Genomic DNA, 12,064 nt, shown 5'->3' on the forward strand with positions numbered 1-12,064 from the left:
CCTCCACCCCCACCTCCCGGTGCCCCGGGCTCGGCACAGAGCTTAAGAAACGTTGGGGGTTAAGTTCTTGCCCTGCTAGGCCGTGAGCGCCAAATCCTGTGCTCACGTAGAAGCCTTCTCCTCGCATTTCGGCTCCACTCTGCTCTTCTGTATCTCTTTTTCTCCTTCTCTCTCTTTCTCTGAATCCCACCTGCCAATGAAATATGTTTGCGTCCAGGGATCTAGAACGTTTGCAAGACATTTTAGCATCTGAGAGCAGCAAATGTGTCCCATTCCTGCCCTCCCCGGCCCCCCCGCCTCACACAAGTAAGCGCACTGAACGGCACGGAACCAAAAAGTGGTGCTGGAAGCGGAGCAGGCGGAGGCTGGGGGATTGCGGGCCCTCCCAAGAAGGCCGTTTGAACTCTGCTTAAAAAAGGAACGGGAAGCTGGGCCTTGGAAGTTGGCAGGTGTTTATTGTTCACATAACGAATGCCTGGCGGTGCCTCCTCACCTTCCCAGTGGATGGAACAAGCAGCAGGAGAGAGAGCATCTCTGGAGGGGGGAAGGGTAGAGGGAGGCACCAACCCAACAGCTTCCCCGTCAGAGGTCGGGAAGTGAAGGCCGGCCCCCCCCCCTCGGTCCCGCCCCTCTCAGCACCCAGGAGCCGTTTGGCCCAAACCCTCCCTCACTATGGGCAAGCTGGCCCGCTCCAGTTGAGAATGTAAACAGAGACACGGGGCCTGGGAAACCCAGCGCCCGGGAGCCTTTGCCAGGTCAAAAAGGAGGTGGGGAAGTAGTGTGACCGAATGGCCCTCGAAGCTGACCGGGGGCCACGGGCCACCTTCGGATCTATGCGGCCCCTGGAGAAATGGGAAAAGCCTCTCGGATTCAGGGCGACTCCCGGGGGCCAACAGAAGGACAGAGGGCCAGACACGTGGAAGACTCAAGAGTTGCCGGGGCAGACCGAGAGCCGAGTACGCCGTGGGAGGCTGGCGGATGAGGGGAATGCAACACAGAGGTGGAAGGAGGTAGCTGGTGGCTTATTCCACCCAGGCTCCCCTTTCTTGGCAGCGGCTGGCACCGATGGGATGGGGAGGGAGGAAGGAGGGGAGGAAGGAGATGGGGGGGGGGGGGAGAGAGAGAAGGGAAGGGTCAGGAGCCGGTGACCGAGGCGGCGGGGGTCGGGGAGTCCGCCGCGGCCTCGTCCCCTTCCTCGGAGTCCCACACCTCCGACTGCAGATAGTCAGCGAACAGCGTCTTAGCCCGGTGCAGAACTTTTCCCAGGTGGTGCCTCCGGACCAGGCGGTCAAAGTGCATGGCCAGCTCGTTGTAGTCCATACTGCGCTTCATGATGTGGTCCCGGTGCTCCAGCAGGATAGCCAGGCACAAGAAGAGCATGAAGGGGTTCCCACGGCCAAACTCCTGGGGCGGAGGGAGGCTCACGGCCACCCCGGTGGGCGGAGGTGGCGGGAGGGAAGACGAACAGGATGACAACAGGCTCTTCCCCAGGGAGCCCCCCTTGTCAGACGGGGTGTTGCCGCTCTCCTCCCCCGCCGGGTTGGGCTCTGTGGACGACGGGGAGGGGGGCACGATCAGGGGCCTCAGGGAAGGAGCCGAGAAGGACTTGGGCACGTGAAGAGGCAGCACCAGGGGCACGAGGACATTGGACGGCACGTCCCCCTCCTCCACCGCCAAGGGTTGTAGTAGCTGGGGAGGAGGGCTGCCCCACTGGGCATCCTCCCCGGCCCGAACTCGGCAAGGCTGATAGTCCCCAACGCTGGCCTGTCTGGCTAAGGGCCTTTTCCTAAAGCCCGTCTCCTCGCTCTCCTCTGTCCCCGAGCTTTCTTCCTTCTTTTCCCCCCTGGGGAGCAGCACCTTGTCTCTAGCCTCGTCCAGGCCGTAGTACGTGGGCCTCAGCATGTGCCGCTGGCGGACGGGCTGCTCGCCGTCTCTGGCCGGGGCGGGAAAGCCCACGAGCTCTACCTCTTTCTCGGGGGGGTCCGGGGGCAGGGAGCTCCAGGTCACCTCCAGCATCCTCAGAGCATCTTCAAAGGCAAACTCCCGCTTGAGCTCCAGCAACAGCCAACGGTAGCAAAAGAAAAGGTCGTCAGCCCCGGTGGAGAGGAGGTAGCTGTAGAATTCCGGGTCCGAGTACTGGAGCAGGAGCTTCAGGTGGGAGAACTTGACGGACATGGCCTCCCCATCGACGCGAAAGTTGGCCTCCAGCCGCTTCATGATGCCGCAGAAGCAGATGAAAGCGTGGCCCTCGTTGTCCATGACGGCCAGGATGGGGGAGGCGATGTCGCTCATGCCCTGGCAGTAGGAGATCTGGGGGTGGGTGACCGCGTACGTGGTGAGCAGGTCGTGCAGAGCGATGAGGTGGGGGTTGTCCTCGGGGCCCGCGTAGTAGGGGTGAGCCCGGTCTGTGCGCAGGACGTCCTTGAGGACGTTGCTCCGGATGAACTCCAGGTCCTCGGCGCTGGCCCGCTGGTGCCACTCGCTCTTCAGCTGGTTATATTCGAGCGTCTTCCGCTTCATGTAGTCCATGCGCTCCTGGCCCGTCAGCCCATCTGGGTACACGTTCAGCAGGTAGCGCCACACCACCTGCAGCCGAGAACAGACGGCCACGGGGCTCAGCCGGCGGCCCGTCTAGGCTCGGCTCCCGGTGACTGTGCGAACCCACCGGCTGGGCTCTCGGCCCACGTGCTCGTGTACACACGTGCACGCAAACACACAGACACATACGCTGCACACGCACGCACACGTGCACACACACGCACGCGCAACCCCGCGCCCGTGTGTCTGTATGTACAACAGACCAGAGGTGGGAGATGCCCTGGTGCTAAGCGGAACCTCCCCTGTTCCCTCCCCGACAGTGGCCGAGGCCGGGCTCCTAACGGAAGCTCCCGCGACATCACAAGGCTTCAGGCTCAAAATCGGTCACCGCCAATTGACGTGGGGTCAAGATGGAAAGGCCTAAGGAGAAGGACAGAAAGCCGCAGCAGCCTGCGTCCCCACATAGGAAGGTCACGGAGGAGGGTCATCTTGGGTCGTGCTAGGAAGTCAGGGAGCCCGGCCCCAGGCCAAGACAACGGGCGAGCAAGCTCGGCCTTGCCTTGCGGAGGGAAGGCTCCACTCCTCCGTGGTAGATGCGTAGGCGCAGCTCTTCGGGCCGGCACAGCTGGCCCTCCCGATTCAGGTAGGTGTGAAACTCGGCATCGCTGAGCGGGGGTTTGAAAGGCTTCAGGTCTTCCCCATAGGACCAGCTCAGGGCCTGCTGGACCTTGGACAGCGTCCGACCCACCTAAGAGACATACGGAAGTGGGAGTGGGGTGGGAGAGAGAGACGGAGTTCACTGTGACCAACCCACTCTCCAGGCTGTGTACCCCCGCCTCCCTCCTGAGAGAGGTGCGCTAGAGAATCGAAGAACCCGGCAAAACTAGACAGAAATGAGGAGAAATTCGAATTTAGGGTAGAAAGACGGCAGCAGCGACAAGTACTCCCATTTATCTAGCACTTTGAAGTTAACAAAGGTCCTCCATACGAGGTAGCCAGGTAAAAGAGACAGGTTTATCCCCATTTGACAGAGAAGGAAACTGAGGTTCAGAAGCAAAAGGATTTGTTCAAAGTTCCACGATAAAGTGGGGAGTGGAATTAGAACTCGGGTCTCCTGCCTCCAAGTTCCATTTTCTTTCAGCTGCTCTGCAACGGTCAGTATGTACGTAAAGGGGGACAAGTGAGGCACCTTCTAAGAGACCCCAGGGCTTTCCAAGCCGAAGCGGAGGTTTCCGCACCTGAGAGATGATGGACTGTGTGAAAGGCAGCGCCACGGCCGTCAAGGAACGCTTCTCCACAGGCAGCAGGTCGGTGCCGATGACATCCTTGGGACTGATGATGTCCCAGTCTTCCAAGAGGGGGCCTAAATGAGACACAGCGCTGAGCCGGCAAAGAGACCCGATCCCCATCGAGCTTCCAGAAGTGCCAAGGAGCCTAGCCTGGGCCAAATGGCTCTCAAACGGTGCCACGTCTATATGAGGATGGGAGGATGCAAGCGGAGATGGAGCCAGGCTTAAGGAAAGGAAATCCGAGTGGGGCTTGGGCCCCTGACCCCCCTCCCCCAAAGCGCTGCTCCCCGGCGGGGTTTCTGCCAGTAGCCTATCTAACCGGTCCTCTCGGAAGGGTCCTGGGGAGGCCCACGTTCTCGGACCGGTTCATTTCAATCCATACTAACATGTGAACCCAGTGGAGGGAGGAAGGAAGGTCAGGGGGAGCTCGATACGCACTATCTTCCAGCGGTCTGACATCCACTCGAAGCTGCAGGTAGGGCTGGGAGGCACTGGTGAAGGCTGTGATCAAATCTCCCTCAGAGGTCAGTGGGATATAGGCCTCGGGACCCAGCTTGTCCCGGCCCAGGTAACTGATGCCAAATTGATGCTTTTTTCTGGAGAGACAGAAGGGTGTGAAACAGGCTCGGGCCTTCGCCTTAGCCTCCTGAAGTTACAGAAGCCACAAGCTGCCCAGTTTATTGCTTTGGAGGGCTCTTGGCAGAGTGGGCCTTGCCCTATGGGGTGCCTCACAGAAGCCTCCAGGCCCCCCCTGCTACATCTTAGGGTTTCTGGCACCTTTTTACTGATACCCCCCCCCCCGACCCCCATTGTTCAGCTCCCTTGTCAGAATGAAAGTTCCTTGAGGGCAGGGGCCGTGTTCCTCCCTGGGAGGTCATCTCCTGGCACTCAGGAGCTTAAGAACTGCTGGCTGACTTGATTTTTAGTTGCTTAAACGGGTACCGCGTTTCTTGGTTTAGAGGCAAGAGCTCCTGCAAAACGGTCTGAGTTGCTCTTACTCAGAGGGACCAGAGGCCAGGATGTTTCTCAGTGACAAGCATCTGCCCGTACGGCTCGAATGTTAGCCTGGCGGTCTATACACTTGGCACTTAGCACAGTGCCTGGCACTAACTGCTTGCCTGAAAAGGATCATTTTCCTCCTTTTTGGAAATGTAACCTGTGTGGAATAGAGGCCTGGGAACAGCACGTCTCACTGAGGCGGGGAGGAGGCACGGCAGCAGAGGTGCTGGCCTTGTTCCAGGCTCCATCAGGGTTCTCAGGGGCCCGCTCTCCCCCAACCTCACCCTCCTCAGATTCAGATTCACGTGTATTTTAGATGACTGGCCTCCCTCCTCTGGAAAACAGAAGCTACTCGAGAGTCCAGACTGCTGCCCAGCCCCAAACAGACAAGTAACAGGTGCCAAATGCACCTGAAAAGAGCCTTAGACAGCCAGACGTGGTCAAGCCAGGGGGGCTGGCCCAGCCTGAACTACCTTGCCTTGAATCGACCACATGTCTGCCCACTCACCCACTGAGGTCAAAGGCTCGAATCAGGATGTGTTGCAGTACATCGAGGGAGGTGATCTGGGGATCTACGGCGAACGTCCGGAAGTCGGGTTGCAGGAATCCTTCGAACTTCTGAGGGAGAGAGCACATCCTAGTGGGCAAGCCGGCCCGGCTCTCCACGAGTGAAAATCAGGCTGAGAATGACAAGTCTCAAGAGACTTCACCCCTTTCAGGCCCCCAGACTTCAGGCTGGGTCACCTGCCACCAACATCACCCCCACAACCGGGCCACCTGCCTGCGAAAGCTTTACTGGAGCTGGGATATGAACAAGTAGGATTCATTGGCCTGTGGGCCCACTTACCTTCTTTTTAGGCTTATTGCCATATGGGAAGACTGGGTCTACATGACCTTTCACACATGAGAGCTGGCTCGAGGCCAAAGGGCCTGCCAGCACCAGGGGCCTGAACCACCCAGCTCTGGGGCCAGTTCCAGGGGTTCTCCCCTTTCCTCTGGTTTCTAGAAGCTAAACTGCTCAGAACTTTCCTTTGCCTCAGCCCAGTCTGGACAGAAAGCCGGGGAGTTGGCTACAGAGGGCACCCCCCCCACACACAGGAGAGGGCCTCAGCCGACCTCCCCATGGCACCGAGAGGGTCTCTCAGCTCTCACCCTGCTGTCCCCCAGAGGGATGAAAGGCCCCATCTCCAGCTTGCCCACAAGTCAGCTGGCAAGCCCCTAAGGCTCCCTGCTCCAAGAAGAGTTGGGCCGTGGTCCCCGTTGGACGCTGGCAGTGCCTCGAAGCTGCCACCCAGCTGGCTCCCGGACACCCCAAGCAGCATTTTAGGGAGAACGCCAAGTTTTCCGGGTCGGGGTTTCCATATGTGCAGTGGGATGCTACTACAGAGCACGGGCTGCGCCTGCTAGGGAGGCCGGCCTTTGTCTGGGGCCGGAGCCCCAGCTCTCCGGCTGTCCCGAAGGCCCCCACCTTTGTCGGCCGGCGCTTCCCCAATTCCCTGTCGGCCCCTGGAAGTGCTGGTGTGGAAGGTGGGGTCCGAGAGGCCTGGGAGAAGTCAAGGAGCGCTGGAGAAACTGAGGCCCAAGGAGGCCCAGGCCCAAGGTCATCGGCGGCTGCTGGCAGGGGCTAGATCCGGTCTGGGACCCTCCCTTCCCTTCTGAAGGTTTCAGATGTGCAGCCCGGAGGGCCCTGGCCCTTCCCTCTGCTTCTTCAGTTTCCTCCTCGGAGGTCCTGGCCAGCCTCGGCCCGTCCTCTGGGCCTTGGTCAGGGTCTCCCAAGAGCCCCGCCCCCCCTCCCTTAGGCGCCGCCCACCCCCCCACCCCCAGCCCCCAGCCCGGAGGGCTCTCGGCTTCACCTTGACTCGGACCCGAACCACTTCCCGCTGCTCCTCGTCTTCGGCCGTCCCAGTCGCTCCTGCGCTCCCCGGTGAGGCCGCCATCCCGCCTCCTCAGACCCGGGCCCCAGCAACCTCGCACCGCCGCCGCCTCCCAGGGTGACAGTTACCTTCCGAGTGCGCAAGCGCACACGCCCACTGGGGGTTCGCGCACAGCTCCGCTCCCCAGCCTCCGGGTACCGTGCGCTTGCGCACTCCCCGGGCCCTAGCCCACCCCTTCGGGTCCACTATCGCCCCGCCTTCCGCACCCCGGTCGACCCGCGGGTCCACCCCGGCGTGCCAGCGCAGCCTCCACTCGCCTCCTCAGGGCAACAGTCCTAAGGCCGCTCCCTCTTGCCCCATTCCGGTCGAGGCCGAACGTTGCGGGGCGGCGGGGGGGAGAGGGGGCAGGGGGCGCCGGACCTTCTGATCGGACGACTCCAGCTTCCGGCCGGTGCGCAAGGGCAAGGAAGCATCACGTGACGGCGAGGGGCGGAGCTTGCTGGTGCGTCAGTTCCCTCCATGTCTCACGCAGGCGGGTAGCAGTGCCCACGGGCCTTGGCTAGCGGCCTGGCACCTTTACCCTGCTGCCTTCTCCCCGTGAAATCGATGGCTCTGGCTCCCAAAGCCCTTGCCAGGCTTTCTTCCCTGCCCGTGCCAGCCCTCTACTACTGCTCCTCCCCCAACATTCACTCCTGTTCTAGATTGCCCCACCCCCAATACAGGGGTGTTGGGGGGGCCGGAATCAAGAAGAGGTGTTCACTACCCACTCCAGCAGCACCCCACTCACTCGCTGGGTATTTGGGGCCTTCTTCAACAGCCTTTATTAAAAATGTCAAGGGTGGATCCCTAATGGGTGTGTATGTGTGCATGGAACCAAGAGTCTCCAACCACCCCACAAGTCAGGGCAAGAGAAAGAAACTGCCTCAAAGATAATAAAGATAATAGACCGCAACAAAATCCAACGGTGGCACGACAGAAGGATGGCTCAATATGACAAAATGTTCCCTTTCCCCCCCTTCTCCCTTCCATGAGATCTTCACTGGAGATGCTCATGCTGTCTTCTCGGGGCCCGAGGGCCAGCACCATCTGCCAGCAACTGGCCACGTGCCAGTTGGCGCCAGGCATCCAGAAGAAGGGCGGAAGGCACGATAATCCACAAGGCATTCAAGAAGACAAAGTAGAACCAAAAGTAGAGTGGGTGTCCAAACTCCCCATGCTGAAAGCCCTCTCGGTACTCAGTGAGGAAATAAAGGACGTCACCGTACAGCTGACCTGAGAGCAGAGCCCCCCAGCCCCACCCACCCCACAGACTAGTCAACATACAGGAAGGAGAGCCAGGATCTTCCTAGGATCTCCAACAGCAGTCCAGCCTTCAAAGAACCACCCCCTTCCCCTTTCAGGAAGGCTTCCTACTCTTCCCTTCTCTTCTCCCCGCCCCAATCACTACCCTGGAAAGGTCCACTTACCCAAGGAAATAATAAGCTGGAGAAGGAAGCGTTCTGGCCTCTGTCTCAGAAAGGCCCCCACAGCCCACAAGCTGAGTGGGCCCCAGGCACAGGCTGTCACTGTCTCCATGCATACAGTGAAGTTGTCCGCCCTGTCTCAGAAAGGGAGTACGTGGCATTAGGAAGGTTCCCAATTGTTCCCAAAGCCTGCCATCCATTTGCCCCAATACAGAGATACCCCCAAGAAGTAAGTACCAGGGGAGCGCAGGGAAGGTCGTAAATCGGGAGTCAAGGTTACTTACAGAATGTAGCGGCTGTCACCCTTGGAGTACTCCTTCCCTGTAAAACACAACACGCAACACTTAAAGAAGCAAGCAGAGTTTGGGAGGGCCAAAGGGCTAGGGAAGCCTTTCCCTCAGTTCAAGGGAACTGAATTCAGTAACTGTATTGCAGGAGCAGGAACCAAGTGCTGCTCCCAACTCCACAGGGAAGAGGGGCAGGTCCCCCAAATCCTGGAAGCGCATGCGTCCCCTACAATGACACTCCGTGGGCTAAGAGCTAAAAACTCCAACCTCCCCTTCCCAAAGACTCACACAGCTGGGACAAGAAGCTCTGATCCCTAGCAATTTCCTGATTGTAGAGGCTAAACCAGCCTTCAATCACCAAGTGCACGAAGGCACACATGGCAAACCAGCAGACTGCCAGGCGGCGACAGGGGCTCAGAGGCGGCTGCGGGGGTTTGCTCTCTCTCCTCCTTTGGCCAGATAACAGCCAAGTGGCCACCAGGAGCGCCCCCGAGACAGAAAAGAACACCGTGAGGATCTGCCACACCGGCAGGTCGTTGGGCACATAAGAACTGAGCTGGAGGTTTCGGGGCCAGTAAGGGTGAGCCACGTGAAGAGAGCTCATGGCGACGGGTGTTGAAGGAAAGCTCTTTGGCCAGGATCCTAGAGTGAGAAACAGAAAAGAGGGTGAAGGGTGGGTGGGGGCCCTGAGAGGAGCCAAGGAATCACAGCAGCGACAAGGCAAGGCCCTGGGGAAGGAGCCCCTGCCCTCGAACTGATCTACTAGGGTTTGGGGGCATCGTGGAAGGGGCGAGAAGGAGGAAGCTCACTTAAATGGAGTGGGGGAGGGAGCCAGCCTAGGGACCCAGAGGAGAAGGGGATTGGGGGCAATGGAGAGAGCCGGTATACTAGGGGCCTGAGAGAGAAATGGGAGCTCATGCTATTCGGGACTCTCTCCTCGTGCAAATGAGAGGGCCCGGGAAAGGCCTCAGTGAGTTCACTCTGAAACGGACTTCCCTGGAGGCGGTGGCAATAAGGGGGGTGGGCGGGATGGGGGGGGGGGGTAGTAATTCAAGAGAAGCCCAGCGCATGCTCCGAGTTAACAGGGATGCCTTTGGGCTCGCCCGGAGACAGAACCGAGAGTCCGGGCGCGCACCTCCCCCTCCCAGTCTTGAGGCCGAGGTCAGGTCACGGCCAAGGACTCACAAGGCTTCTCGAAGCTCCAACAGTGGTCAGACGACGTGGTCCAACTGGAGCAGTTCCAATTACTGAGACGGCCACTGCAGTCGGGACCGGCCTACCGTCCTACCGTCCTACCGTCCTACCGTCCTACCCCGCCCCTCTCCCCATCCGCCACTCCACCTCCGCGCAGGTTTGGGGAGAGTGTCTTCGCCGTAGCCCAACCCTCTCCTAGCAATTGACCAATCACTGCTAGAGGAGATCCATAAGGCCCGCCCCTCTGACCTAAGGCGATCAATGGGTGTCGAACGCGCGGGCCCGGATTCCCAGTTCTCCCCAGGCTCCTGACCGAAGGACCGCCCTAGGCCGATAAGGCGCTGTCCCACGGCCAATTGGAGGCCTCAAAACGTCTCGGCTCTGACCGGAGCGGGCCAATGAGTGCCCACTTTGCCGCTTCTATCCGCGCACAAGCACCTCCGCCGCACCATACACGCCCAGAAACGCACAAAACCCACGCACGCACGCGATTCCCCGCCCCGCCCCTCCCCTCCCCTCCCCCCCAGCTCCAAGCCGGCCGGTTCCGCCATCTCGGCTCTGGGAACGTCAGTCCCCGCCCCCTGGCATCAGGGGACCAATAGAAGCTGAGAGCGCTGGAAGCTCCGCCTCCGCACATCCCCGTCCCCATCCCGGTCCCCATCCCTGTCCCCTTGGAGGCTCTCCTTTTTCCCTAGGTGCCAGAACCTCCGGTGTCCTTTCTCGCGCCCAACTCCCAAGGCACTGCCTCACTCTTGCCTTCGCTCGAGGGAGGCTTATTCCTGACTCTTTCTAGAGCCCTGGGAGTTAAACCTGGAAGGTGCCAGTCTAAGCCCGCACCTCAATTTGGAGAACGCAAACGAGACACCGGGAGAAGCAAGTCCCTCCGAGGTGGAAGGGGAGGGTCCGCGAAGAAAAAAACGATTTCATTAGCGTAATCAGCCAGGAGGAGCTGATGGGGGCGGGGGCGGGGACGGGGATGGAGCTGTCCCACTTCCAGGGCAGGCTCTTTGCACCTCATTCTATTTCCAGCCTCTGAGACTTTGCCCAGGACAGAAAGCTACTTCCCCCCTCCGTCTCGTGAAATTTCATTTCGGCTTTCTTGGAGGTTCTGCTCGGCTACCGCCTAAGACGCGAGGGCCAGCTTTCCTGAATTGTTAGCACTCCCTCCCTCTCCCTCCTCCTGTTCTCGTGGGAAATCTGGCCTCCTGCCGAATGCAGTCTCTGGGAGGTCAGAGTTTTGGGGCGCCGACGTCGGGCGCCTGCCGAATTGGACTTGGCAAAATGCTTCTGGCTTTAAATCGACTGGGAAGGGAAGTCCTTAAGGACAGCGAATCTGGGCGGCTCTAGAAGGCCAAAGAGCCTCCAGTATCAAGGCAGGGCTACCGCCGCCTGCCTAGCTGCCCCTTCGGAGGCCGCACAGAATGTCCCAGGAATGAGTCACAGACGCCCCCCCTCCCCCAGCCCCTCGCAATGCCAGCCACGCAACCTAAACCGGCTGCCGAAAGCCTCGAACTGCGCAATGAAAGCAGCTCGGGGATGCCCCCGGCTCCCTTTTCTCTCTCCTCCTCTTTGATCCCCATGCTCCCTTTCTTTTTTACGCCACCTCCTCTTTTTCAGTGAATCAGCATTTATTAAGCGACTACTATGTACTGTAACTGGGGATATAAAAGCAAAAGCCAGTTCCTGCCTTCATGGAGTTTACAATCTAATGGTTCACCTTTCCTCGTTTCACTTCCTTTTCTCCCTCCCTCCCTTTTTTCCCTCTTTGATCCCCTTCTCTTTCTCCCCCCTTCCCTCCTCCTCCCTTCCTCTTCCTCCTCCTTCTCCTCCTCCGCCCGCGCCACACTCCCATTGGTCACGCGAATATTCTGCGCGTGTCTATTGGCAGCGGGCTTCTCCTCCACTCACCTCCTCCGGCCCCGCCAGCCCCGGTAATGTACCTTTTCTCGGCTTCGACGGGCTCCCATTGGTCTACCGAACCCTCGACTCGAGCTCATTGGTCACCTCTTTCATTCCTCCCCCTCCCCCGCTCCTTCGGCTGCCTCGGATCCTCCTGCTCTCCCCCCCCCCGACTTCGCCGCCCTCCCATTGGCTGCGCAGACGATCTAGCAGTCTTCATTGGCTCCGAATTCTCTGGCTCCGAGCCGGCCTCCCCGCTGCGTTAAAGGGGCCGCCGACAAGCCTGTGTGATTGGGGCCGGTGAAGAAGGTGGCTGCAAGGGAAGCTACCTCGGTGGCCAGCGTCGGACGAGGCGGCCAGGTAAGGGGCAGGTGGAGGAACGGCGCTTCCCCATCCCCTCGGCCGGAGGTGGGAAAAGGAAAGGAGCTGGGGGGTGCCAGGGGGAGGAGGTCCCCGGGCAGCATCCCCCCATCTTCTTCCATCTCCTCCATCATCCCCCTCCATCACCTCCCTCGGCAAAG

At 60.0% G+C, this 12,064-nt stretch overlaps 3 protein-coding genes across 5 annotated transcripts in view; 1 reads left to right on the forward strand and 2 right to left on the reverse strand.

Annotated features, from left to right (window-relative positions):
* Window positions 1-435: 435 nt before the first annotated feature.
* Window positions 436-7,424, reverse strand: TBC1D25 (TBC1 domain family member 25). Of its 2 annotated transcripts, none has more exons than XM_012553570.3 (6): window positions 6,680-7,424; window positions 5,335-5,444; window positions 4,266-4,423; window positions 3,777-3,901; window positions 3,098-3,286; window positions 436-2,586 (listed from the first exon to the last, which is right to left on the reverse strand). In XM_012553570.3, exons 1-6 carry the CDS (start codon window positions 6,761-6,763, stop codon window positions 1,135-1,137), a joined length of 2,118 nt encoding a protein of 705 aa, XP_012409024.2. In that variant the 5' UTR covers window positions 6,764-7,424; the 3' UTR covers window positions 436-1,134. The 2 variants fall into 2 exon arrangements, with proteins under 2 accessions (XP_012409024.2, XP_031800624.1); XM_031944764.1 differs by lacking the exon at window positions 6,680-7,424 and adding an exon at window positions 5,979-6,615.
* A 67-nt stretch (window positions 7,425-7,491) lies between these two features.
* Window positions 7,492-11,676, reverse strand: EBP (EBP cholestenol delta-isomerase). 2 transcript variants are annotated; one of them, XM_031944780.1, is made up of 5 exons: window positions 11,585-11,676; window positions 8,739-9,092; window positions 8,448-8,484; window positions 8,167-8,297; window positions 7,492-7,972 (listed from the first exon to the last, which is right to left on the reverse strand). In XM_031944780.1, the coding sequence occupies exons 2-5, from the start codon at window positions 9,052-9,054 to the stop codon at window positions 7,737-7,739; spliced, it is 720 nt and encodes a 239-aa protein (XP_031800640.1). In that variant the 5' UTR covers window positions 9,055-9,092; window positions 11,585-11,676; the 3' UTR covers window positions 7,492-7,736. The 2 variants fall into 2 exon arrangements, with proteins under 2 accessions (XP_031800640.1, XP_003775214.1); XM_003775166.4 differs by lacking the exon at window positions 11,585-11,676 and adding an exon at window positions 9,636-10,089.
* Window positions 11,677-11,717: 41 nt separating this feature from the next.
* The window catches only part of PORCN (porcupine O-acyltransferase), a gene marked incomplete in the record, with an annotated part of 1,909 nt that continues 1,562 nt past the window's right edge, over window positions 11,718-12,064 (forward strand). Inside the window, 1 exon segment of the mRNA XM_031944765.1 lies at window positions 11,718-11,903.

This window comes from Sarcophilus harrisii, chromosome X (assembly GCF_902635505.1).
Source record: "Sarcophilus harrisii chromosome X, mSarHar1.11, whole genome shotgun sequence".
NCBI classification, from domain to species: Eukaryota; Metazoa; Chordata; class Mammalia; order Dasyuromorphia; family Dasyuridae; genus Sarcophilus; species Sarcophilus harrisii.

What these genes read in the sequence shown, in the direction of transcription:
- TBC1D25 (XM_012553570.3), bottom strand. Translation starts at nt 6,763, where the DNA reads ATGGCGGCCTCACCGGGGAGCGCAGGAGCGACTGGGACGGCCGAAGAC. An exon ending in TGGTTCGGGTCCGAGTCAAG is followed by an intron (nt 5,445 to 6,679) that starts GTGAAGCCGAGA and finishes TCTCTCCCTCAG; the next exon opens with AAGTTCGAAGGATTCCTGCA. An exon ending in CACAGTCCATCATCTCTCAG is followed by an intron (nt 3,287 to 3,776) that starts GTGCGGAAACCT and finishes TATGTCTCTTAG; the next exon opens with GTGGGTCGGACGCTGTCCAA.
- EBP (XM_031944780.1), bottom strand. Translation starts at nt 9,054, where the DNA reads ATGAGCTCTCTTCACGTGGCTCACCCTTACTGGCCCCGAAACCTCCAG. An exon ending in GAGCTTCTTGTCCCAGCTGT is followed by an intron (nt 8,485 to 8,738) that starts GTGAGTCTTTGG and finishes TGTGTTTTACAG; the next exon opens with GGAAGGAGTACTCCAAGGGT. An exon ending in GGTGACAGCCGCTACATTCT is followed by an intron (nt 8,298 to 8,447) that starts GTAAGTAACCTT and finishes TTTCTGAGACAG; the next exon opens with GGCGGACAACTTCACTGTAT.